This window comes from Chanos chanos, chromosome 8 (assembly GCF_902362185.1).
Source record: "Chanos chanos chromosome 8, fChaCha1.1, whole genome shotgun sequence".
Classification (NCBI taxonomy): domain Eukaryota; kingdom Metazoa; phylum Chordata; class Actinopteri; order Gonorynchiformes; family Chanidae; genus Chanos; species Chanos chanos.
Window position 1 is genome coordinate 11601209 of NC_044502.1, and position 27705 is coordinate 11628913.

The 27705-nt window shown below is 39.9% G+C and overlaps 1 protein-coding gene across 1 annotated transcript in view; it reads left to right on the plus strand.

The window, feature by feature from the left end:
- The first annotated feature begins 279 nt into the window (after nt 1-279).
- The window catches only part of LOC115818805 (alpha-1,6-mannosylglycoprotein 6-beta-N-acetylglucosaminyltransferase B-like), a 75234-nt gene continuing 47808 nt past the window's right edge, over nt 280-27705 (plus strand). Inside the window, exons 1-4 of the mRNA XM_030782292.1 lie at nt 280-338; nt 2602-2714; nt 21758-21902; nt 27292-27401. Of these exons, the coding sequence (XP_030638152.1) occupies nt 301-338; nt 2602-2714; nt 21758-21902; nt 27292-27401 (406 nt within the window). The 5' untranslated portion in view covers nt 280-300. The remainder of the gene's footprint in view (nt 339-2601; nt 2715-21757; nt 21903-27291; nt 27402-27705) is intronic.

Sequence of the window (27705 nt, forward strand, 5' to 3'; positions counted from 1 at the left end):
TAAATGTGATATTTTGGAGACCAGTGACAGTCTGAAATATTTTTTTGGACGGATGAAATCAAAGTCATCTCAGGAGACTCTCTCTTAGAATACAGAGGGAGTGAAGCGGGATTTTGTGGAACTGATGGATACAAAATTGTACCCGTTTTCTGATATCACGCTGGAATATTACCGTTGCTTTGTCATCAGTTGAAGACTAAAACGCTTCGAGGTCTGGGATCTGAGGTGCAATATGTCGGGGCGCGTTTGTTTGGTTTCGTGTTTTGGTGTAGGATTACTGTGAACACAGACGGTAAAATAATGGTCAGAAGATGCCTAGTGACGTTCAAACCGTTCAGGTGAGGAGAATAGGACCTTAACCACAGTTGTACAGTTTATCCATGGAAAAGAAAATCAATTGAGAGAACTTGAAACTTCAACACAGCGATATGTGGACTGTTATACCAGTAGACAGGGATTTTCTTTTTTCTTTTTTTTTTTTTTTTAGTATATTACAATACTCATTAAAGGGTGCTGTACCCAAACGCGTAGTTCGGGAAGTGTGTTTGTGGAATATGATTCATTATTCAATAGATGTTTTAGTATATTATGCCACCCTATAATCTCACAGCCAAAATAAATTTGGATTTGCATATTTAGGCAGTAACCTGTGCTTCCCCATTCTCCCACAGAGAAATGATAAAATGTAGGCTACAACAATCGAACTAAACTCCTCATTGTTTGTAAAAAAGGCTGTTGTCCAACAATAATCATAAACTTTGTGTATATAGACACAAACCTTTAATCACTACAACTGTGTTTCCACCAGTTTGAGAGGGCGTAGGCGACACAAAAAGAATCTTTTAGTTCTTTTAGAGAGTAAACGGAGCATTTAAGTGGCGAAAGACCAGAGTAAGACGAACACTTAAGTGTTTTTGTACAAACTCTCGCCTACTCAAAATTTCTGTATTTGTCTTTTTAAGTTCCATGTATTCTGATATCGATTTTCAACGGTGTGTCTTCTTCTCTGTGCGCTCTTACTCCTTTTTATCACGGTCTGCTGACCGCGACTGTCCCTTGGGAAGAACTGGAGTTGTGCTGAAGAGGCACGACCTTACGTGCTTCGTTTGTTTTACCGGTAGCTTGAGAATGAGCACGTAAATAGAAAGAAACTACTGGACGGTAAAGTTGTGGAGTGGTTACTTATTTCTAAAACGTGAAAACGCATTTCGCTCTGACCTTAAATGTGACACTTAGATTTGAGCATTCATTGAAATCTTTAAACTGTGGAAATAGTTTTAGACTCTTGAGCATTTAGAATGTTTTCACTTTAACGACACGTATAGGCCTTTATTTCCTGGACAGACATTCTGTGATGCCCCTTATTGCCTTGATTTGAGATCACTGTCGTTCAGTGTCAAAATTCATAGAAAACATCCACGTGCCGCACAACTATCATTAATCCAAGAGAAATCTGATAACCACGAGTAAAGCCAATTAGAAGATATCTTATCTTTCCCCCTGAGCCAATTAGAAGACCAGAGCATTTATTTCAAACCCTTTAATTAAAAACAAGCCAACCGAACCCTACTATCTTTTCAAATCTTTTCAAAGCCTTTGAAGACTGATAAACCTTAAATGTGTGTGAATTACAGATAATCAGGGAATTGCCCTCCAAACTTTTTTTAGTTGGTGTATGACTGCCCTCGTTAACTCTCTGTCAGACCAAGTCCATACGACTCTTAGCGATGCTTATTTGAGTCACTTGTTTGCTAAGAATGTAAACATACTATAAATTTGATTTGGTCGATTCAGTCCTTTAATATTCCGACCGACCTCATCAATTTATGTATTTTTTTCCCTCCCCACAATACCCCATAGTTAAGACTCAAGAATTAGTTGTTTTCCTGACAGAGCAGATGGTTAGTAGTAAAGGATAATCTCAGCTGTGTGTTTGATTCAGCATCGGAGGATTATGAGAAGTTGAAAGGACCAGAGGAAAGCTGATTCCCCAGACAATCATTGAATTATGAAACAGAGAAGCAGATGGTGGATAAAAAAAAAAAAAGTAATTCTTGGGTACCACGTCCACATTTGTTCTCACACATTTGATTTTGTTTCATCTAGATGAAAAACCTTTGGAATGCTTGTCTCTGTTCTTTCAGTCAATATATTCCATTCATACCAGCGAAAAAAATAAAGGCTCAAAAAAAAAAAAGGACATCTGGAGATTGCGTGAACCTTGCCCTTGGTGTTGTGCAGAGAGATGGACAAAAGTGTGTGTGGGAGGTAGTGATGAGGTCATTAGATCACTACTTTTCACACTGCATACACCGTGCATATGCAGAATGCATTTGCTTCTCACATTGCGTGCCTGTTCGAAGATCTCACAAGTTCTTACAAACAGTGTAACTATAGCAACTTTAAGCTGAGTATCTTCTATGGTCTTTGTTTCGCCTGTTCTCTCTCTAGCTTTAGCTTGCGCTGCACTCTTACTTTATCTCACCTCTCCCTCTTTCTTCTCTCTCCCTCTTTCTGTCTCTTATCAAACGCTCTCTTTCTCCTTTCCTTCACATCTCCTTTCCACCACTCCCCCTTTTTTTCCCTCTTCTTTTCCTCCAGGATCTTTGTGGTGGGGATCGGTTTCTTCAGCCTCTGCTTTCTAATGACTTCCCTGGGTGGCCAATTCTCGGCCAAACGTCTTGGGGACTCACCCTTCACCATCAGGACAGAAGGTAGATCAACAGCCCCCCCCCCCCCCCCCCCCCCCCCCGCCAAAAAAAAAAAAAAGAAAAAAAAACATTCAGGGAGCAGCAGGCTTCTCTGGATTTCTCATGTTTAGCCGAACAGTATACAAGGACAAAAGCTGTGTTAGGCTGATCCTGTGGTTGAATCCTGCGTTTTCATTTGAATTAACCCCTACAAAGTTAAAGCATCAACTATCAAACCATTAACACCTTGAGAGTAAAAAGTAAAAATAGATCTGGTTTGACTCTGTATGGAGTTAATTTTGAATAGGAGTGAAAACTGATGATTTGACTGCGTATGAAATGATTCCGGGTCACTGCGGGCAGATAGACAGGACTTGCCTGCCAGGCTTTGCCCCTCATTAAGGCTGGAGAGTTGTCCACGGCTGAACAGAGCTTGGACGACCCCCCTGCCGTGTGCTAAGGTCTGGAACTGGAGGCTGGGAAGCAGTCTCTCTCCCTCTGTGGGCTTGTTAATGGGGAATGGCTCTCTCTTGGTTCAGGGAGAAAATACCCAAAACTGACTACAGTTTAAGATCACAGTTTGAGTTGGAATGACTTTTTTAAGGGCTGTGTTTTATGATTCAGGGAACTGAATTAGATCTTCCACAAAGATGTTTGGCAGTAGTCCAGCTCTACTAAGCACTACATATCGCTGTAATTGTAATTTTTTGTAATATATTTCATTGTAAATCTGTTAGGGATTCCTGGATATTAAATTATTATTTAGTTTAGAGATGACCTAGACTGCATTGAGATGTATGGCACTGTTATGGTACAAACATCTGAGATTTCTTAAATCCATATATGATATCAAGTAGTTACAAGGTAATATTTTTTTGTGGTCCAAATAGAGGCTAGTACTTACAGATGTCATTTTAAGCCACTGCATGGTGATAAATGTGTACTATGGCCATAAAGGTACGTCATATGACCTCTTGGGCAGTGCAATTTCTCACAGGAGAAATCTCATTATCGGATTGGCCACTGGAGATGTCACCTTTCATGCTAGAGGAAGAATGACCATGAATTTTTTCACCCCCCTAGAATCATAGGGTGTGAACTCAGGGATCTCAAATTCACAAGAACAATTGTTTGTCTAAGCGAATGATCCAAAACGAGATGGAAAGAAAAAAAATATCAGGACGTATTTTGTTAAGCAGTGTTTGGTATTACTGGATATATTTTACGTGCATGGGTATCATTTCATTGAGTGAGTCTATTGAGATAGTGTTTGTGTTTTCAAGTGTCTCTTTGAATTCTGCTGGGGAGAGCATACAAGTGGATCATGTAGGTCTTATGTGTGTCTAGGTGTGTGCGCGCGCGTGTGTGTTAACATGTGTGTGTTCACTTGATTAATTAACCACTCATGCATTGCACTTTGAGGAGGCATCTGGACTGAGCTCATTAAGTACTGCAGAGTGTTCATCTTCAGAAGATCCCAATAGACTTCTCTTCTCCTCATCTACTCCTCTTCTTTTTTCTTCTTCCTCTTTCTCCCTCTCTCTCTTCCTCTTTGCGTGTGTGTGTGTGTGTGTGCATGTGTCAGTGGGTGGGATAGGTACAGTACGTGTGATTCTTTGATAAATTGGCAAGAGCAGTATGTTTAATGGAGCATCAGCAGAAACAGGGAAGTAGAATGTGACTGAAAATCCAGACAGAGGACCTCTTCCATCTGTTCGTTTGTAACTAACATGTCTACTGAAGTAAAGCTTTCAGAAAAGTCTCATACAACATTCATTTCAAATGCACAAACCGCTCAACTCTAATGAGAGCTTGATTTTCCTTCAGAATTTGCTTTCATAATGGTGTTGATGTTACGTACTGAAAGATGACAGGTCTCTTTGTGTCTCTGTAGTTTTTTGTTGTGGAGTCATACACAGTGGACCATATATTCATTTTCACTCAGTTTCCATACTTTATATCGTATTACATACAGTATATTACACTGCCAACTGGCTAGCCAACCTTAAATTTTGATTTTTATATTGATTGTACTGTCCAAGTGTGGCTATTTTATTAAAATGCTGGATTTTTTTTTGCTCATACCCATTACACAATATATGACATATATAAAGATAATGTCACACAGGTCTGTATTAACCTCAGTCTTGAAATTATAGGTGATATGGTTTGTAGGCGTAGCTAAATTATGTACCTGTGTCTTCTGACATTTTTGATTGGCAGACACATTAACCTGACCATGCTCTTATTAGTCAGTGCACATTAATGGAAATGGCAAATTACATATGTGTGTGTGTGTGTGTGTGTGCGCCTGTGTGTGCATGTGTGTGCTCACAGGCTCAGATAAAATAGTACTGTTATTTAGAATGTTCATATACGTCTGTGTTGCAATGAAAATGATCAGTTTCTAGGTTTGATGTTTTTACAGACAATCAAACATTTTTACGGATTTATGAACAGTTTCAGTTTTTAGTTTGTTCGTTTTTTACCGAGTGTCTATGAATCTGCGGACGATTGGCAACTCTGATTGCGCTGTATATAAAGCAATCTCAATCTGTCACTTCACAAGTAAACAAAAACAATGCTTATACTGTACATCATTACACATGTCAAAAATGAAAGATAGAAATGCCTTGAAGGGAGAGATTGTGACAGAGAACGACAGAGAGATTTCAATAAATACTGGAGAGAGAGAGAAAGAGAGAGCGAGCGAGCTTGTTTTTCAGTTTCTCTACAGAGAGATGATCAAAGACTTCCCCCCTGACGAAATGCTCTTCACCCTGCAGTTTATACTGGTAATAGGCCACAGTCCTGACACTCTATAGAATTATGCCTCAACCAAAAGACGTATTTGCACAGTTTAAGCGCTGGCTTACCGCTTCGCTGGCTCCCTTGCGGTCCACAGTAAGCATAAGGGGGTCTTTTCTTCTTTTTTTCCTGCTGCCGTAGCAGCTCCATTTACACACGGTCTCAGAATCCCCAGTAGACTTCATAATCATCATTCCCATTTTAACTAAAGACTCCATAGAGGAGCATGCAGCACTCAACCAGCTTGTGGTGTTCTGGTGCTATTGATTTTCTTAAGAGCGAAGCTGCAGCATTGTGACAATAAGGGTTAATGTGCCCAGTGCTGAGGTGACAAATGGTAAATATAGATTTCATCAGTATTTTATCAGCTGTCATAGTCCGTAACCTACACAGGGACATCAGGAGAGGTGACAGGGTGACAGTGTAATTTCCTCATGAAATTCTTGGGGTAGCTTTATGCTTACGTAGAGAGAGTAGGTGGTAGGATGTGTCTAATGAAGTGCTCAGTTATGCAGCGTGCACAGAGCAGGGGAAAAAAAAAAAAAAGTCTGATGTCACGCAAAAATGCATCAGGAAGGAACGATGAGGGATTTGCCTTCATTTCGTGAACCGTCACGTAATGGGAATCCTGAGTGAGGGAGGGGAAAAAAACCAAAAACAAACCAAAACAAAACAGCAAACAAACATCAGGTTGTACTTGTCTGTACAATGAATATAGTAACAGAGCACAATCATATTTCTGCCCTGTCAGCTTCTGGCAGCATGCCTGAGGGCAAATCCTACTTCATGTAAAATTCAACATGTTTATTTTTGAGTGTGCATTACAATACAGAGTGATGCCTATTGGAGAAAGCCATTTTAAAAAATGATCACATCAATGGCCGTTTAACATGTATTTAAAAACAGGGTTCTTATCCTTATCCCGTATTTAATATTTAAGTACATGATAAGTATATTATTATGTAGGGCAAGGGTGCATATTATGCTGAAAATTTTTTTATCAGTAATCACATTTTGGGGGTAAAAAAAGAAAGAAATTTTAATAAGTACCTTCACAGTAATGACATGCAGTATTACTGAGAATTGAGAGATACCTAATGTAAAGTTTGGATGGGTACTGCTTTCCAAAATTGCTCATTTATCTGAACAGTATGTTTGTGTGGAATTGATGGACGCACGAGGCCCCAAATATTTTAATGGTTTTTTTTTTTGCTAATGAATTGTTTTTGTCCCTGTTTTTAATTTCACAATAGATTGACACACATCTCAAGGGCCTTTAGTCTCATAGAATAAAATGGATTTTACTCATTTATAGATACACGCGTTATCTATTTGTGCCTTAAACCAGTTTAAACGTTTTCCATTTAAATAAAAACAGTTATATCATCAAAACAATACTTCTGTTTTTCATATTCTGCTCACAGCTTGAAAATCTTTATTCCCCTTCTCTGTTGGAGTTCACTCAGTCATGAAATTTAATGTGTTTCTTAGTATTAATGAGAATAAGGTTCCTTTGTAAACACAGGGACATTTCTGAAAAAAAAAACCTCTTGCCTATTGCACTATTAGCAAATAATTTCTCTTCCCAGAAGAAGCAGTCTTTTTGGGGGGTTTGTGTTCTGTGCATACACAGACATTTTGTTCCGGCCATCTCAATAAGCCTATAGCCGCGCATCGCGAAAGGCTTTTTGTCCGTCGCTGCACTAGCTCATCATGTCTGCAGTAAGCCTAATGCTTTGAGCTGAGATATCACATTCACGAGGAAAATATGGAGCTGACAGCAGACTTTCCTTAATATTGTTTTCAGACTAAAGAACGTTTAAAATAAGTAAATAAATAAATAACTCCGTGCGACAGCAAGAGCGCATTGCGTCAGTCCGTTGGAAGAGAAAAACAAGAACAACAAGAACAACAACAACAGCAACAACAACAACAACAACAACAATGAAAACAAAAAAAGCAGACCGTTTGGCTGTTGTGCCTCAATCCTGATAATGCTCTGAGCTTATGGAGCAAAACTCCCATTAAACCGAGGGGCGGGGGGGGGGGGGGGGGGGGGGGTGGGGTGGGTTACACTCCCCTCAGTGTGATATACTTAACAAATGCTTGGAGCAAGACTTAATAATTGGGGTGCCAAGCCGTTTGACCTTGCTCTTTTTGTGAGCGCGTCTGCTAAGGGGGGCCTTGGAGCCTCTGGTCGAGCCCTCTATTGTTCTAGGGCGACTCTAGCGATCGTCAGGAGAAAGCAGGATTCATTTCGCGTTCAAGAAAATGAACAGGGTGAAAGAACGAAGCATTTGACCGTGGTCTCCTTATTCTGAAGGAGCAACACCAACAAAAGGAGATCAACCTTTTTATTCCTAGCACTCATGGCATCCTTCCCCTAAACTGAGCGTAACCGCAGTCTCCTCATTTACCGTACAGTTATGAAAATTACACAATTGTCCCCGAAGCGTAGTCTGCAGCAGAGTCGAAAAGGCTGCTCTCTCATTGCTTTTGATCTAATGTGGCTATTTTTGGTGCAGCGAGGGCCGGGAGGAAGTCAGGAAATGACATGGCATCCCCGTAGGGCAACATGGTGAGAAACAGGAGCAGCAGGCAAACTCCTCAAAGATCTCACTCTGAACCTTGTACCTCTATTTCAAAAGGCTCCCTTCTCCTCTTCCTTCTCCTCCTCCTCCTCCCCCTCCTCCTCAGTGCTCTTATCATTCAAACCTCAAATCTCTGTGCTCCTTATTCTCGAGGAGGTTGTATGGTCATATGTTTAAATTGGAGTTAAAAGAATATGAAAATCAGAATGTGTGTGTGTGTGTATGTGTGTGTGTTCGGGCCTATTTTGTGTCCTTAGGCGAGAGGAGAGTTGATGACACAGAATCTCTCAGTTGGTGGCTGTTCAGTTTACCTGCAGTTTCCTTTTGAATCTTTTATCATTGTGAATAAAACGGGAATAGAAGAGCTTGGGTGACAGGTAAAGACGCAAGAAGCAAAGGAAAGAAACTAAACAAACAAACAAAAAATAATCCCACGAGGCCAACGGTTGTCAAAAGAGGAAAGGAATCGGGAGACTATATTCTCCAAGGAGTAAGACAGGTTGGTTTCTGCAGGTTAGGCTGTGATGAAGAGAATTCAAAGCTTTGCTTTGACAGTGAAAACTGACTGACATTATGTGATACTATTTGGATAGGCAAAGACAGGTTTAGATAGGGTGACCCAACTATGGGGAATTGCAGAAATGGTTCCTCTCAGATGATATGCATTCATTTGTTTATTTATTTATTCTTTGAACTGTTTCAAATATACCTAAACAGGAACACACAAGATGTTCTGCAATGGTACCTTCAAAAGCATTTTCCATTCATCTCAGAGTAGGAAACTTCAACCTTAAGCATTTTGAAAGGGCAGGTAGCAATCACAGACACTACTCGAAATTTAAAAACATAATTATAAGAATAAAACCATTTTTATCCAAAATAAAAATACATATCACATAGCATACTGTGGTAATGGTCAAAGATTTTTCTGTACTTGCAGTGTGTGTGAAGATCCGATCACCTAAGGGCGCCTTTGGAGGTTTAGAGAGTTTGATTAGTGTAGTTTGCTGCTCTGTTTTAGAGTGTAAGTAAAACCAAAACTTTTCATTTTGATTCTTAGTATCTGACGTCATGGTATTCATTTCAGTGCAGCTAAAGAGCCTGGTATTCTTGGTTCTTAGACATAAGGGCCTCCAGAAATAATGAAAGACTATTAGTCTTTCAACACCTTCACTGATGATGCTTTCTGATATGTAAGCTTTAACAGACATAAGGCTGTCTTTAGTGTAATATGTTGGTCTGTAATCATTTCATTGCATTATTTGTTCTCTAATGCTTCAGACAAGTCAGTATTGAGTAAGGCAGGATATTAGAATGTCTTTAAGTCTTGACCTAGACAGACCATCGTCAAGAAATCATTTCAAAATTACATCTTAAGAGAACTTTACGTTTGAGTTTGGAAAAAGTGGGCCAGTCAAACTGTCTAAAAGTCTGAGACATTGCTCTTAAATATCACTGAAAAATTCCCTCTTCATTTTACCAGCAGTTGGTCATTGTACCTCACTCCGTTTTGATTATGGTATTACCTGTAAGGACTATGCCATTGATTTTGTCTTGTCTGTAAGGATAAATATGGCTACGATTCCCTCTTTGGTGTTGTGATTTCAGATTTTACTTATCCTGCAAATATTTTTGTAATAGCTTTTAAGCGTCTATGTTGAAAGGACGTGAACAGAGGGAACTAGGGCAAACGTGGTTTGGTAAAATCTCACTATTCTTTTGCTTTTAAAGTGTCACAATAACAACCTGCCTTGTACAAACACTCATATCAGAATCCAAAAGTTCCATAATTGAGTCAGAGAGGAAACACAAACTTGAGTTCAATTCCAATATAATATTCAAAATGTTCAAACTATTTCATGAGCGTTTTGTATATTATTCTGTCAGCCATCACACAGTGTTCAATAGCTCAAGTTTTCAACAAAGGAGCATTTCCAACATACTTCCTCAAGTTTAATGCACAAATTGAGAGGGGACACTTTATGTTAGGTTTATGATTGGCTCTCCAAGGTTGTCTGTTGCTCCCAGTGAAATAAATATTCTTTTTCAGTAGACCTGGTAATAACGTTTAGCCTTTTTTGGTCTCCACTCAAAAAGCCTTGAGTTACCAGCCTTGAAAGTTTGCATGTATTTATCTGCCTCTTTGTGTGTTTTGGAATCCCGCAGTCATCTCATTTGAATTCAGAGGCCTTATCTAAAGGAAAGAGTTCAGTGCTAATAATGAAAAAGGGAGGAGTTTGGGTTCTGTATCAGGGATTTGATAACTGATGAAACTCTCTGCTCTTGTGCTAAATCAAAAAGGCTCAAAATGTGGTTAATTACTCCATAAGATCACAGAGATGTCAAAAGATTAGTTTAGAATGTGACCGCATAATTCAGTTTCAGTATGATTCAGTGAAAGCGCACTGTACTGCTCTCTGATGTATGTCATCTGTAGATTAGTCCATTTTTAACCTATTATTGTCAAGCTTTCAAACACCCCATGTGTTTAACCTCTGTTAGCACAAGAGGGGCATTTGAAGGTACTCTACATGTCTGCTCTGGAATGTATTAAATGCTTTGGAATGTAATTATGTTTATTAGTTATGTTATTAATTTTTAACCCAATCTTTTGTTAAAAACACGTGGAGTTCAGGGCCAGTGTGTATGCGTGTTATCGTAGCCCACTCATTCTCCTTACTATACACACATACTCACATTATATCACAAAGCCAAGGGATTGTGGCATCTGTAACATCAATCTAGTGTGGATCGATACAACAGAAAGCTACTTTCTGGGTTTTTTTGGGGTTTTTTTTGCTTTCAGTTTTTTCCTCTCTTTTTTTTCCTACTGTTGTTTGATATCCACATTTGCATATCAGCACTATTCAAATATCAGTGCTTTATCCTCAGTCATGTGCTGGGAGATTTTGTAGTTGACTTGTCAACTACAAAGCGTACTTTCGTTGGGCAGATCCATTTTGAGTTTTTTTTTTTTTTTTTTAGCTGTGAAAGTTGGTCAGAGCAACACACTGCTTTTTTTCCCCCCAATACACACTTGAGATGTTTAATCCCTATATCGTTCAGCGTGCCTCTCAGGAACCCAATCCAAGGGGGTTAGTCATCGTCTCATCTCTGTCTCATCGCGGTCTCATGATGTGAGTCGGTGATTGGCAGTTTGGCTGAATGTCACCTGTCATTGTAAGCTCTGTCATTGCGTGGCCTTGGAAAGGATTAGCGATTAGCACCGGTACGGCTCAGGCACCAGAGGGGACGAGGACTCAGTGACACAGGACGACTGAGTTAGAGGAAAACACACTTTATTAGAATCTCACAAACACAGGCACATACCCACACACCTAACACCCACATTCGACCTCCCTCCCTTAGCTAACAAAACACATTAAACCCTTATTGGTGGACTCATTCTAGATCATTCCGGTTCTCCTCAAGGCACCAACAGTTGCTCCTCCATAAATAGTCCCAGTTCTAGTCTGTAAATATTTTAACAGGAATAACACTGTGGGGAAGGTAAGTAAACAAGCCATTTCTGCACCAAATCAGTCCTTAGAGAATTACAACTGAGGATAGGGGACTGTTACATTTTTCCCTATCATCATAGAAAGTGATAAAACGTAATTACAATGTTCGGTCTTAAGGAACTGCAAGCAGTTAAAAGAGAATGAACCTACATGTGTACACACACACACACACACACACACACAGTTGCCAGCATCAACTAGTGGAAACTAAAATGAAACCTCACATGGGTTGGAGCCCGAGCTTAAATTTTAGGGAGAGACTGAGGTGCTTAGCAGATACGCTTAATCAACTTATTTATCCTTCAGAAAGGAGTGCTTGGTAAGTTTACTTTTCCCATATGATTGAATCTCTTCTTTTTGCAGTGTAATGATAGATTACATCGATAACTTATGACGCTCCATTAGTTGTGCTTGTCTAACACTTAGGAAACCCCTCGGGGTAGTTGTCTCACGATTGTTTTATCTGTAAAGATGCAGAAATAAAGCAAGTAAATGTGAAATATTACAGACATGCCTCTTTCATATCATATATATATATATATATAGAGAGAGAGAGAGAGAGAGAGAGAGAGATAGACATGTAGCTTCTTCTTACCTTTGATATCTATATAAGATAACTATAAACTCAAATTACATTTTTTTTCATCTGTTAAATGGACTTTACCTGGCATATTGCTGACTGACAGAGGGACACCTGTTCAAGTCACTGAGTCACTGTGACACACATACACACGCACGCGCACACACAAATATTTCCCACTGCTCAACGGTGCAATCACTTCATTGCATCTTGGTCCTTATAAATAAGAGAATGAATGAATGTGCCAGAGCAATGAAGTGTGCCATCAGGCAGAATGCGCAGAGCTTTGCCAAAGCTTTTAGCAGAAGCTAAGGGTGGCAGATGCTAATATATCTGCCCGGGGGTGAATAATTCAGACACAACCAGACGCACGACGGGAGGGAGGAAAGACACAGTGGCCATTAAGTAAGAGAGGTTGTGTCAAGAGGCCAGATGTTCTTGCTAACCGCCAGAAACAGAAGCTTATTTCGTATTGCTTTACCCCCCCCCCCTCCTTTTTTCCCCCCCTCAGTATAATGGGCTCAGTCTGTTGCTCTGTGTTTTCTCTTCCGTCTGACTGCGTGGGTAACGGATAATGGTTCTTCTTTTAATGTTTCTTTTTTTTATTATTATTATTTCTTCCAGACCTTTCCACCCCATGATTGCAGATTCATGACAGAGGCCAGTTGAAAAGTTCACGACCACACCGACGCGGCTTGGCTTTTATTTCCCCTAAAATTCCCAGCGAAATAAATTGGAATCTTCAAAAAAAAAAAAAAAAGGGAAAAAAAAAAAAAGAAAAAAAAAATGAAGTGCATTTTCATAGGAGCACCAAAAGGTGTTTATCTAGCTGTGCTGTGAAATGATTTTTGAAACATGGTCTAAGAAATTAGATGCTATTTTAAAAGGTTTCATAACATTACATTTGAAACAGGTTCTGCAGCAGTTGTCATTTTACAAGGTTTCTGCTGAGTAAACACTGAAATCAGAAAGAAAGAGGCAGTGATGGAGAAGGTGGAATGGAAGAACCTGATTCCTTTTTTTTAATCGACTCTTAACGTACAATCGTGGTCTCTTAACCTTCCTCCCAGAAGGGTTTGCGACAAAGTGCTGTTTCTTTTCTGCGTCTTTTATTGTGGATAGCTTGTTTTCGCAAAATCAGAATAGTATGTTCCTGTTTCCATAGATCACGTATGAGAGCTGAGTGTTTTTTTTTACTGAGCTGAACTTATTAGTTGAATGTAATCTATGTAAGATCGTCTAATGAAGCTTTCAAACATTCTGCTTAGGAGAGATGCGTTCAAGGCCTCTGAGTTTCATGGTCTGGCATCATGTTCAACACAAAGACCTTGTTCTAAAATTAACTAGCGAGCGAGCGAGAGAGAGAGACAGAGAGAGAGAGAGACAAAGAGAGAGAGAGAGAGGTGGGAGGCAGGTTCTATTCTATGTAGCGTCTAGCCTTCAGAAGAAGAGGAATAAAGGACTGGTTGGAGAGGAATCCGTCTCAGAAGGAAGTGAGGGGGGAAAAAAAAGGTAGGGGAATTCTGAAAAATGAGAGGTTTTAATTGAAGCAGCGTAGTAGAAACACAGAAAATCTCGATTACTGCAAACACACTCTCTCCTTTATTCTCTCTGTGTTACAACCTTGAAAAGAAAATGATGTACATAGGGGAAGTGACAGAAGTTGTCACATTTAATAAACTGTGTTCCCGTACCGAGTAGGCCTACATATCTAAGATTTTTATTGAACATACTTTATATGGAGAGTGGCAGCAACAGACTGAAAGAAAAAGAGAAAGAAAAGTCTAGCACATGCATAAATGCATAAATGCATGTGTTGATTAAGTTAGAAACAATGTGTTTAAAATACTTTGTCTACATGGGTAACACACAAAGAGTTCTAACATTTGCAGAAGTATTATTTTCTTGGTCAACTATCAAACTAAGAAACATAATACTTGCAAAAGAAATACTTTTATGTTTACGGTTCATGTACGTTTACGGTCCTTTTGATACAGCGGCTTATGGGGTATGTGTGGACAGTGGTTACACTCTCTGTATATTTAATAAGAACAGACCCAGAAGAGAAGGCTCTATTCAGCTCTTTATGATATTGGTTCAAAATGAACCAGTAAACCAAGTATTGCTTGCAGCGTACTCCGGGGCCCGCTAATATAGTAGGAGAGAGGCTACAGGTCATTGCTCTATAGTGATTATTACAGCTTATTCATATACTAACTGATTCTTAGAAGTCTGTCTCCTTTGTTGTTTTTCTCTTCATCTTATTACATTTGTTATACAATAGCTAATAAAACATTTGAACTAACTCCACGAGAAAAACGTAAGAAAAAGGAACACAGTAAGTGCTTTGACCTTCATAAGTTCGTGGATACAGAACAGTTTCCTATTCATGTAATTAATGTTCATTTCTCTTGGTCAATTTGTGTATCCGTTGGAAACGGTGATTTGATTCTGAAGACAGCAGAGTGTACTGAGTTAGCCCAGCGTGCAATAGCCCAACACTCCCAGCAGTATGAGTTTACTGTATTGCTTTATCCACAAAAGAGGGATTTTATTCTGGTTTGCCAGAAAAAAAAAAAGTACAGCTCTCCATTCTTCCTTCTGAGGAAATAGCAGATTTCAAACAAATCACAGAATTTCCTCAGAGATCTTCAGAACTTCTCTTCTAAGAAGACTCACTCTCTCTATTTCACACACTCTCTCTCTCTCTGGTTAATTAGAAGCTGAATTTCTGTCTCAATATATGAATATTCATGTTGCTCCTGGTCAGCTGCTACAGTAGTGTGGTATTCCCTTACCCAGTCCCCTTTAAAGTGCACAAAACTGTGACTCTCACTCCAGAAACTCATTTGAACCTTTAGCAAGACTGCTCACTTGTTATAAACCAACTCATGAATTTCAATACAGAGACGGGCTTTTGTAGCGCCCAGAAAAGGAGATTACAAAAATCAAAGGCTTCACATTACACTTATTAGTGTGAAACTTAGAAAGGAATTGATAGTAAAGCGACAAATATTGGCAATTTTTTTATGCTTTTTAGCCTTGTCCTCTATGTACTTACTGTAGTTTTCCTAGAAAATGACCATGGGGCCTGCAACATCTTCATGCTAGTAAAAGTCAATGGAGTCATTTTGGTTGGACTTTAAGGCCCTAAGCATTTATACAAGCTGTTTTCAAACACTCTTATGGTGTATAATTTACAATTATATTCGTATAGTAACATAATGGAAGAACAGGCTATGAAGAGTCTTAACATCTCTTTTACCTCACTGCATCCAGAGTGAAATACTAAGCTGACTGTAAAATAACTTACATGTGTACAGCTGTTGTAAGCTGAAGCCACTGCATTTTTGTCTGGGGAGTTATTTGAGAAATTGTGTTAAAACAGCTGTGAAATGTGTGAATCTGCTGCTTCAAACATATGGTCGATACTCTGCTCATCCCCCTTACATAGCTCAAGTTTTGATCAATTAAAACTCTGAACTTTTTCATAAGTAAATGAAGGTGCAGCTTAATGCTGTAGATGGTATCTGTTGAATAATTCTCATTACGGCAAAAAAAAAGGAAAAAAATCCACTCCATCTGTTTATGTAACTGTATGAAACCAATGAGAGATAGCAACAAGTGGATGCCCCTGGGGGGGTCTGTGACCGAATGCATGAATGCATTTTTTATTATTATTCTGACAGTCTTAGTATAGTTTGGACTTCTGAACAATAATTCTGGAACGTGGTCACAGTTTTCAGGGAATCACAGCAGTATAGCATCCACTCACCAGTGATAAAAATTCTACTGGTTCCACCTGCTCCATAGATGGCAGAAATGTGATATGAGCTGACAATGGTTATTCAGGACAACACACAGAGTCAGAGCACTGTCTGCATATGTGATATTGCTGAGAGAATCCCTGCTGGCTAGAGAGAAATACTGGACAGTTTGACTGTTTTCTGACCGTTTCCTTCGGTGTGCTGAATCACAAATGAGTAACACTTCACCTGAACACCAGTTGCATGTGACACATGGTGTGTGTGTGCTGAGCTGTTGTTAATAATGATACTGCTTCTCATCTTTTAACTTGTGTCTCTGAGAAGGTTGAACCCATATGGCTGAAAAAAAGGTGAAAATTTATTTTAATTTATTGAAGGATACACTGTCTGAAACTATTTTTTTAATATATATGTGTTCCATATGTTTCATGTGTCACATTATTAGTAGTTATTTAAATTAATGTTACTATTCAGAATTTACAGTAAATTATTAGGATTAGTAGGTAAGACAAAATATCCCACCCGTGAAGATTAGTTGGAATGTGGACAACACACTTAGATTAGAAGCAATACTGAGTAGCATTTCAGATCAATATTTAGTTCAAACAATGAGCTCGCAGCAACTGATTAAATACTACATGGAGGGGTCCCGCGAGAGAGCTAATACAGCTAATGCATGTAATCACTGATTGCTAATGTCGCTAATGAAGCGGTAAAGCTTTCAAAATGGCTTCCCATCTGCTTTTGCCCTCTAAACAACACTGCCATAACATTAACAGTGAACGGTTGGTTTCTTAATTTGCTGTGTCAGTCATCAACATGTATTTCATGTGCTAAATTGATTGAGCTTCCTCTGGAACTAGACAGTTTGGAAAATTTTGTTAATGATACAAACTCACTCAAGAGGTTTGTCGCTGAGGTAATGCATTATTTGCCTTTAACTCCTCTGCTGAACGCCTGACTGGCTTTGACATCCCAGCAAAAATCCTCCCTGCTAAGCTCTTATAACACCAGAGCGTGATCTCAATTTTCAGTTCTTAAATTTGAGTAGGCTATAATAAATACGTTATACATGCAAGTGGTGTCCTGGTGTGCTTTTCTTTCTCAGTTCAGATCTGTTAGCCAAAGGTTGGTTGTCCAGAGATGAGAGGATATGAAAAATGTCTGGCTCTATTACAAATGGCCTTTTAATCGACTTTCGCTAATATGAATCCATTTGGCCTTTGCACTCGCAAAACAAAGTCGTTAGAGGGATGAGCTTTTATTAAATTAGGCTTTAGATAAACCAGGCGCGCGGCACGCCGAATAGGAGACATTTTAGTGACATTATTGTGAAGTCTTTTGGAAGCTTGTCGGCTGCCAAACTGTCGTCTTGGCTAACGTTGAGTTCTGTTACGCATTACTATGCAATGTCTTGACTGCTTGAACCGTTAGACCGTCTACATTAAATAAGCGCACACTGTCATAGTGGGTACTCATTGCGCACTCAAAGTCATGTTGAATGTCACATTTAATTTGGTCTTGGATGATTTTAAAATATGTGCCACTGCCTCGCTACGAATATTTCAACACTCTCATGTCCAATCTCATCACTACATTCGACATTGCACTGGTTCGTTATATTATTTCTCATAATTTGGATGCAAGAGGGAGTGGTACGTTATAAGTAATGTCTCTCCTTAGGGTAGGGTAGGGAAGTCCATACATGCTGCTTTTTTTCTCTCACTTCTCAGTTAGTGGCTGATTTTCACTTGAGAAACAGGTGTGTGTACTCCTCTGCCAATGGAGGAGTGTAACGGTTCGGTGATATAAAATTCAGCGGTGCGGCACTGGATCGGGGGTACCCCCACCTTAGGGAGGTGTTGTTTACAAACCAAACTGCGTTAAGTGGACTATGTTACAGTGTGGAGTTCCACTGAGTTAGAATTAGTATTTTATAATGAACATGTTTACCTTAAAAAGAGTATGTTTCATTGAACTGAAATATTCTTTTCAAATGTTTTCAGTATCAACATCACTTACATGATGAAACCTTTGATTGAACTTCCATATCAAACTGTTCCATGTTGTAAATCTGGTTTTCCTCAGATAATTTTCTGCTCTTGTAACTCTTGCAAGTGAGTCGCACATTATCAGTTGGAGTTAGTGGCAGGCATTAAATCTTTTGAAGTGAAATTCGGCAGTGATAATCAGTTCTCAGACAGCCCAGCGGCACCAGACCTACGTAAAGTGTTTGGTGTGTGTGAGAGTGAAAGATGAAAGAGAAAAAGAACTGGAAACTTTAGACATAAGCGTGTCGTGTTTACCTGTAGCTCCTTGGCAGTGGAAATATGACTGACAAACATGAGGACAGGATTCGGCAGAAAGGAACATAGCAAATGGAGAAGGATGATTTTCAGTCATTTCTCTCTCTCTCTCTCGCTCTCTCTCTCTTTCATTCCCTGAACACTGGTGAGACATCATGCGGTAATGAGTGGCATAGAGATTGTAAAAAAAAAAAAAAATGAAAATGGATAGCGATTCTCTCTCTGTGAAACACAACAGCTAAGCCATTACCCATTTGCTGCTGGTTCTTCAATCTTCTGGTACTGTTGGAAACCCAGCAATGGGAGATATCATGGTGTGAGATGCTCATGGACCGTTAAATGCTTTCTCTCCAACTTTATCAAGGCAGAGTAAAGAAGACCTTTTCCTCACCTTTTGACCTGGTCTTTTCACACTAACTATGTCATGTCACATTCCATGTGTGGTGAGAGCACAGATAAAGTCACAGAGTGGCAGTCAAGCTGACTGAAGGAGATGTACAAGCGCTACTGTCATGATTAACTACTTAATAACTACATATTGTTTGTTCATTTATCACAGCTCTTCCCTGGCCGGTTCTTCTAATAATGTGTTGTTGTTATTGTTATTATTGTTTTTGTTGTTGTTGTTGCTGCTGTTAGATAAGCAATACCAGGAGGTTAACAGAGTTAAGTAAAGAGTTAAGAAAGTGGAGAGTTACCTGTCTCTGTCAGTTGTTACCCACAATTTGGTGGGTGTTCATTTCAAGGCTTGCATACATATCATCTGATAACCCAAACATTTACCTGGCATTCAGCTGCACCCCCAAATATCAACAATCTTTTCATCTCCTTTGAATACGTTCACCGTGGTTACAAACCACAACAGAAACGTTCTGGTTTCATTCCGTGTTTATGTCGCAGAGGCCATGTCACGAGTGGTGTCAGTGACTTTCGTCCATTGTTGAGACATGGATGAGGAGTGAGATTCAGGGGGAGTTGAGTGAAGCGTACCTTACGCCATGGTTAAGGGAAACACCGTGAGTACATGTTTCTAACTGAATGTCAAATGATGTAATAGTGACTAGGGTATTGATTACAGCGCCGTTCGGCTCACTTGCCAAGGAACCGGACTATCTACCCCAAGGTCAGTGGTTTGAGACGCGGAAAATCAATTAAAACATCAAAACGTTGATGACTGAACATCTCTCTTTTCGCCGTAGAATTTGTAACTTTTCTTGTTAAATTTATTTTCAGCTGAATAATATACACGTCCCTCCTTCCTCTGACCTGTTTATCTTATCTTTCTTTCATCTCTCTTTTGACTGCTTTCTCCTTCACCCTCTCCGTCCTCTCCTGTGACAATCTGTCGCAGACCCATTGTGCAGACCCCCCCATGCTGTAATTGACTTAATCTTAAGCAAAAGGTTGATGACAGCGGCCTATGATTTGCAGACGTGTCAAGCTGAGTCGTGAGGGGATACCACTGCTGGGTCGCTCTCGTCTCCGTGGCGATAAATCTGTTATACGGCTCTTAAAAAGGAGAGCTCAGTTGGAGCCGTTAATAGGGTCATCACAGATGGTCAGAGACCGCACTCCCGCTCCCTGCTGCATTGTCATCGTTCCAGCCGACTCCCCTGAAACGAGACTGTCTGCCCGTCCAAAGCTCAGGGATCAGACGCTAGCACTTTTAAACCGAGGTGTTATCAACGCTGTCTTGAGGAATGAAACTTGTAATACAATAACCCCACTGTAATAGAAAGTTCTGACAAGAAAAAAAAAAGAAATTAAAAAAAACCCCACAATGAAATATTAAGGTAAATCTGTCCTGAGTATGTCCTAGAAGTTGATGCAAGGAGGTCCTCTCAGTCTGAAAAGTGTACATAAAAAAATCCCAAAGACTCTGATCTATTTCTCAACCTTGCCATTACTTAGCTTGAGACCACAATGAGAACAGCTAGAGTTTTACAGCTCACACATTCTCACTCAATTGCTTTGATGTTTTAATTTATTTGAATTAAAATTTTAATTTTAATTAATTTATAGGTTGTTGTTTTTTTTGTTCGCTACAAAATGATGAAAAACTATTTTGAAGAGTACTTTGGTCATTGCTTCTTAGCTATGGATTCTTATAAAAATATAACCGCACTGTTTCCTTGGGAATGGCTACTTTTCTTTAATACCACAATACAGAAGATTCTATTTCTCGTCTCATTAAAGCATTACTTTAACCAGTCACCATCTAAATGAACCTTTTATAATCAAAGTCATACTCTCAAAAGTGTGTGTCATTCTGCTTTTGTGAGGCAGACAGAATTCAGCTTCACCATGGACCTCCTGACCGTATCACGTCACGCCAATAATTGCACTAACGCACTATCATTGCTTTATTATAAATCTGTGTTTGGTCAATGTGATTTGGTTTAGTTGTGCAATACTGCATATTGGGAGGCATAGACTTCAATTATCCAGTTGATGACCTATAATCCCACTGAAATGTGGCTTTTTAAAGCAAAAATGGATCAAAAGTGAGAACAAAGAAAAGGGAATTGAACCCTCCACCCCTCACCATCCATACTGCAACCCCTTTAATTCAGCAGGTGAAAGCAATAACATCACTCAGGGTCCGCTGTGGTCACAGATAATTGGCTCTGCCTTGGCGAGGGAGAGAATGTCAACATAATTGGTTCCCCCCTCTTTTCATAATCCTTGCCTCAGTTGCACTCTATTATGTATGAAGGTTAGAGCTGTACTCAGACATTTGTGTGTCGGAGAGTTTGATGGACACAAATACATTTTTTTTCCCAAGTCAGTGAATAACAAAAGGTTTGCACTGGAGACAAGGTCCTTGTCAAAGGAGAGCAAGAGAAAAAGTGTGACGTATTCAAAGGACAAAGGGAGCACTTTATAAGGGTCTTGGTTTGAGTGAGTGAGTGAGTGAGTTCTGGGTATTTCTGAGTTAGTTATTGTTGTACAGATTTCTTTCTCTCTCTCTCTCTTTCTGTTCTTGCGCTCTCTCTCTCTCTCTGTTTGTTTCCCTCTCTGTCATGAGAGAAAAAAAGGAATATATTCTGTAAGATGAGCTCTGTTTGGCCATTTGGCAGTTGATTTAAACAGGGTTTCTCTCCAGTGCCTTGCACTTTGTGTTATCAGTGGTACTTGCTTAGAAGTCACAGTCCAACTAAAGTCCAACTAAAGATGAAGAAGAATGGTATGTTGTTATATTAGTAAAAGAGTATGTGTTTTTTTTTTTTTTAACACAAAAGTTATGTGATATATTGAATCCTTTCTCGGTGTGGCTTAAGGTTCTTGTACTGCATTAGTAGGACAGCTGTTGCCTTGCTCTGACAACACAGTTGTTTACTCAAACACAATATCAAAGATGTCCATTCAAAACTCGTTCTTCGTTTATGTGCGGAATAGTCACACCATAAGACCAAATATAATAGTCACACCATAAGACCAAACACATTGTTTAACGGCGAGACGACTCGGTCTTTGTCCCTGTGTTTGCGCAGTGTTGGGGGGAATGGAGTCTCGTGGAGTGCTACGAAAGATCAGCGACATGTTGGAGGTCATCATGAAGAGGATCGATAGTCTGTCCAAACTGGACAACGCTAATGACTCTCGTCGACTGGAGGAGCTGAGCTCTGCCATTAACAGGTATGTCTGTCTCTCTTACATCCTTTACAAAATAGTATCTGAGCCGTGTGGCACTGCATCACAAACAAAATGTATTCCATAGTCGCTGTTCATCCTCGAAGAGATGCGGAATAAATAAATTGTTATAATTTTGTTACTTATGTAAGTGGGTTTTTACTGTTTCCTTTTGCCCAAACCAATATTATGATTATCATCATCATATATTATCATCTTTATTAACGGCAGCAACAAAACACTGAGTCATTGAGCTTCAATTTAATCAATGGAAAACATGGTGCTCCTGATCAGCTTGAATCACTGTTGGCTCTGACATCTGTTTGGTCATCTTTTCTTGTTACACGATCTGTCAATGATCGTAAAATGACTCTCTTGGATAGTCCTTCATCTTTTGATCACTCACTCTCTCTCTGTGACAACGGACATTTGTCAAAAAGAGTAAGGGATGGAGAAAGGAGTAAAGATGGATAAGAGGCGTGGTAGGCTGGGTGGACTTGAAGAGTGTGAAAAATGGTCATGCTATTTCATTATGAGCGTATGTTTCTAATGTACAAGTAAATTGAATTACGAAAAGATGAATTGGGTTGTGGTTAGTCATTGGGAAAAGGGAACCCTATTGCTCTACCGACACATGCGCCATTTGAAATCACTGTACATTCTGCTCAAAGGATTTTTCAGTGGACATATTTGTGGGGTTTCTCATTAATTTTTTGATACTGGTCCCCGTGTGTCCGTTGTAGCCAGGGAAGTTGCACTTGACATATAGTACACAGCACAAATTAATTTTGCAGTGAATCTCATTAATTTTTCTTTAATATTTGAAGACATACTTAAATATTATTGCCTCTGTCTTAAAAGAAAACTCGCACTTATTGCTCACACTTTTAAACTGATGTACTGCTTAATGCTTACTCATAGGTCTCTCACTATACTGGATCTTGAATTGTTTCCCTTTGTAAGTGGCTTTGGATAAAAGTTTCAGCTAAATTAATGTCATGTAATATATATACATATATATATATATATATATATAGAGAGAGAGAGAGAGAGAGAGAGAGATTTTTTCCCTAATAAAACTTATTTAGAACCTCTCAGTGCTCATTCCAGGTTTTTGTTGACTAGATTGATCTGCTAAAATAAACAAAAAAATGGCTCTGCAATCATTTCCCCCCTAATGGGTATTTTGTTAATCTGTAATTAACAAGGTTGAATAACATCACTTTTACTCTAACCCAGTGAGTTCTTCTGGTATTACCTAACCTCATTACTAATGCTCAAGGCATTGCTCGGAGCCACTCATGCATGTTTTGTACTGCAGTAGGATGTACATAGTGATTAATACAATCTGGCACAGGTGTTAACTGAAATCAATGACTTGTAATGCTCCTCAGTCCACTAGCAGTTGATGCATTTATGCGTGACTCTGCCTCGGGTCTGGAGTAATTACAGAGAACCTACTTTACTTCCACTTCTAACAAGTGGGATTCCAAGAGCAAGAAGGGTTTGGATAATATGTCGGGATACGAGGGAGAGAGAGAGGAGGATGAAAATATGCTGTTCTCATCACATGAGAAACGCCAGTGAATAGTTTGTGTTTCTCGCCTGGCTGAGAGAAGGCTGTGGGAGCCTCACCAGCCGTGGGGATCTGACGGTTCAGCTGAGGTCGAGCAAGTCGCAGGCAATCTGGGCAGGGACCCAGAACCATGGCCCCTACTGGAGCTTTGTGACTGGGCAGAGAACCAGAACAGAGGACTCAGACAGATCTGCCTGCCTCCAGGATTAATGTGTGCCTCTGAGGGGAAGCGCCACTTTATGACTTGACCACAGCAGGGGACATGTCATGTCTCTCTCTTTCTCTTTCTCTACAGTGACAACAACCTATAATTCAGACCTGCTTTTTACTACTTGGAGAAAAAGACCGGTAAATACCATTTAGTTCATCTTCCTGATGCTACCTCCATTTAGAGTATGGGTTAGCATTGTACTGAGGAAGATTTCAACCAAAACATTGGCTTAGTGTAGAGGACAGTTAGCCAGATAACTTACAACAAAGCTGCTTCCTGACAAAAGTCAGGATTATCCAATAGGGATGTTCCTAATCTTCTCTCATACAGTCCTGACAGAATCTGCGTGGTGGAAATCGAAGAGTTCCTGGGCAACATGAGATGTTAACAGGACAAGCATACTGACTCCTCTTTTACTGTGCCTATTTGACTTTATCTGGCCAATTTAGTGATGGCCCTCATCAAAGCCTAAGAGTAATTGACAGTATGTTTTTTTAAAGCACACAGCAGGGACAAAAACAACCTGGTTTCTCTTATTTGAACTAAATTGTACCAAATTGTATTAATTAAGATGTTTGGTCATAAATATGAGGGTCTTATGATTGTTTGTGAACCTTCTTTGGGAACTATGTTAGTAGCTGTTGCTATCAAGGGGGTTTTAAGCACAGTAGGCTAGATACTGGACAACGCTGACTGTCTCTGACAGTCCCTGGGCAGAGCATCAGTAAGGGAGTAAGCAGCATCGTTAGTGAATTTCATTGTTGTTGACATGCCTCCCCTTTATGGTGAAATGGGTTTTGATGTCTGAAGCCCTTGTCCATGATTTGCCCGGAGGGCAGGTGTTTTCGAAAGAGATGAGGAATTTGGAGACATGGAAAGAGAGAGAGAGAGAGAGTGTGTGTGTGTGTGTGTATGTGTGTGAGAGAGAGAGAGACAGAGAGAGGGAGAGAGGAGAGCACGAATGAGCTTTATCAAATTCTCCTGCTTCCGTGATGCAGGGTGAACGAGGCAGAGAGCAGAGCCCGGGGCTGCTGAAGCGCATTAGGACTCTGTGCATTACTGCCGTTCCTATCTCGTTCCATCTCTGTGCCCGTAAAGCACTAATAACCGCTCCCTACCCACTGGAGCAGGGGGGGGGAGCTCCTCTCCACTTCAGCGCCATGGCTGAACAGCCATACAGAGGAGCTCATGGCGTGCTTTTTAAAATTCTTCTCCCATTTAAGATTATCTGTGACAGTGATAAAAATAAACGTTGTCCAAGTGCAAAGAACCATTGCCTGACCGGCCTGGGAAAACGTTCAACGAACTGTCAGCTTATTGACTGACAGGTTAAACTTGCTCCCGTGCTTTGTAGTGACAGCAGTCCAATCTTCTCTTAAAGGCATGTTCATTAAGCCACATTTGTGTAAATGTACCTCGGCAGGACCATGAAAGCACTCTGAATCACTCATTCGTCAACTTCATTTAATTGTCCTGTAATTAGTATATTACTTTCTCCATGTATATCACAAATGGACAAATATGGAGCTGCATTACTGAGATTGTTCCTTTGGGTTAATGTAAGGACATAGCGTTTCTCCTGCAGCACTGCTTTTTAGCCACTCGGGCTTGGTTGATGGTATCTTGTGGTGACAGGCAAGGTTGGGAGAGGTTGACATCTCGGGTCACACGTAACAGAAGAAAAGTTACGAAGGCTAAGGCACACAGTGAGCACTACGGCCAAGAGGCCACAAAACTGACAGACATTTCATGGGAAGGTCACTATGGCAACTTAAAGGGAAGATCTTTAAAAAAAAAAAAAAAAAAAAAAAAGAGCGAAAGACTGTTTAAAGCGTGCTGGGCCTGATTTCTGTGTCTCAGAGGAATCCACTCAAGCCTACTTGGCTTAAATGATAATTAGTAACTTTGCAGAGAAATTGAAGGCTGATAGAGAGGAACTGCTATCTGTTGATGACAAGACCCTCTGAAGGGTAAATCAATGTCATTTGCAATACTCCATCTTGAGTTTCTTTAAAAGTGCTTGATGGAGGATACATCAATAGGATTTCAACTCAAGAGGGGTAATCTGTTGTCAGGGGACAGAATGATTATCCAGCTTCTAAAGTATTTTCAGGTCATCCAAGGTTGGGTGACAGACCGTGATAGCTGTTCTCTGAGCCTTTGGCAATTTCTCATAAAATGCAATGACCTCTTTTACATGCTTGGTGACTTTGTTGTAAAGCAGAGTATCTAGAGAGACAGCAAGGTCAGTTATGCTGATGACTTGGTGTAAAGCCATGTCCTTTCGGGCTGTGAAAGCAGACCAATGTTTTAGGAAACTTATTTCAGTGATATGATGAAAGACAGCTCCCTGATTTCAAAACAGCTGGTGATTTGTGTAAATTTTTGCGTTGTGATTGCTAAGACATGAGGGACAGTTTCAGAAATATCTTGTATTTAGCTAGAGGTCTGGGTTTTTAATGAGGTCCCTCAATTTTTGTGTTGAAAATGAAGATTCTTGACTGTAACTTTCTCCTTCTTTTCTAATGACCTGCCATTTCACTATTTCAATCTCTTTGGACAGATTGTCAATAAAGCCCAAACTGCAATCCATTCTTTCTTAATTTATTGAATGCTTACACTGGTGTCAGAGCATCGTAGACTGATGAGTAACCATTAGCATGCATTGGCTAATCCCCATGCCATTAGCACTAATGCTGCATGCTGAACTGGCAACACACAAAACTTAGACAGACATGTTCATCTGGTCCTGTCTCACTTAGCTCTCTACTGATTCCTCTCAAGGCAAAATTACCTACTGAGGACCCCAGGGAGAACTTTCTCTGGTATCAGCATGTCCAAAGCTCAGACCTCATCTAAAAGTTAACCAATCCTGACCTCGAATAAAACCAAATTCTTCCAGTGTTAGCAACTTCAAGCATTGGTTTATTACTGTCTCTCATTTGAGGCTCGTTAATTTTGTTGCCTCTGATAGTGCTTGATGTTCCCCTTGTCAAATAGCTTTTTTAGTCCATTTTCTCTCAGTCCAACTTTTAAATTTGTCTGCCGAAAACCCTGCTGCATTCACTTGTCTATCTCGGAAAGTCGGTCGTAATGTTTAAAGCAACTCGCTTATCCCAAAGAGTAAATTGTACTGGCTGTACTGGGTCGTTTTCCATTTCACGCTCCATCCAAGTGCTGCATAATTAGCATCTCCTTCACTAGTTAATGTTGCCCTACCCCTCTGGGAAAACGAGAGAGTGAGAGTAACTATTTCCTGAGATGTGGACTGCATTTCAGTGCTGTGCTTGTTAACAATGTTATAATTGATTTTTTTTTTTTTTTTAGCAGGTTGTGTCCTTACTTCTTAGGCAAATTTTGGTTTTAGCACAACTATATTTTGATTTAGCTATGTGATAACCTGCTCCACCTCTGGATACAAAGAATATGGTGAGGTATTTTTAGGAAACTGTGTTAGTTGAACATGGGCAAGGAGGAAACTGACACATTTTTTATATCTCACTGTGTGTGTGTGTTTGTGTTTGTGTGTGTGTGTGTGTGTAATCTCTGTATCTGTCTGGTGATGGTGGTGGTGATGGTGGCATGTGTGGGTGTGCATCACTTTGCAGGATCCAGCCGGCAGGATTAGTGGAGCGCATTCAAGCCATCGCCCAGAACGTGTCCAACATGGCGGTTCGAGTGGAGCAGATCCTGCAGAACAGCATGGCTGCTGGGAGAGGTACCAATCATCATGCCCCCAACTCACAGCACCACATAGTGTATGCAGTATCCGAGGGTCCAGCGGCAAAGCAATTCACAACTGCTGATTTTAGTCAGTTTATGTATCAATGTGCAATCTTTGTCAAAGTAAGTTGAATGAACAATTCCCAAAGGAACTATGCGACAAATTTGTTTTGTCTCATGTCAGAATGTTCCCTCAGCAGTATGGAAAGGGAGATATGACAAACACAGCGAGATTTGTTGAGAAAATCGGTTGACATGGGGTATAACTGCGGGATATATAGCTATGAAAATAAATTAAC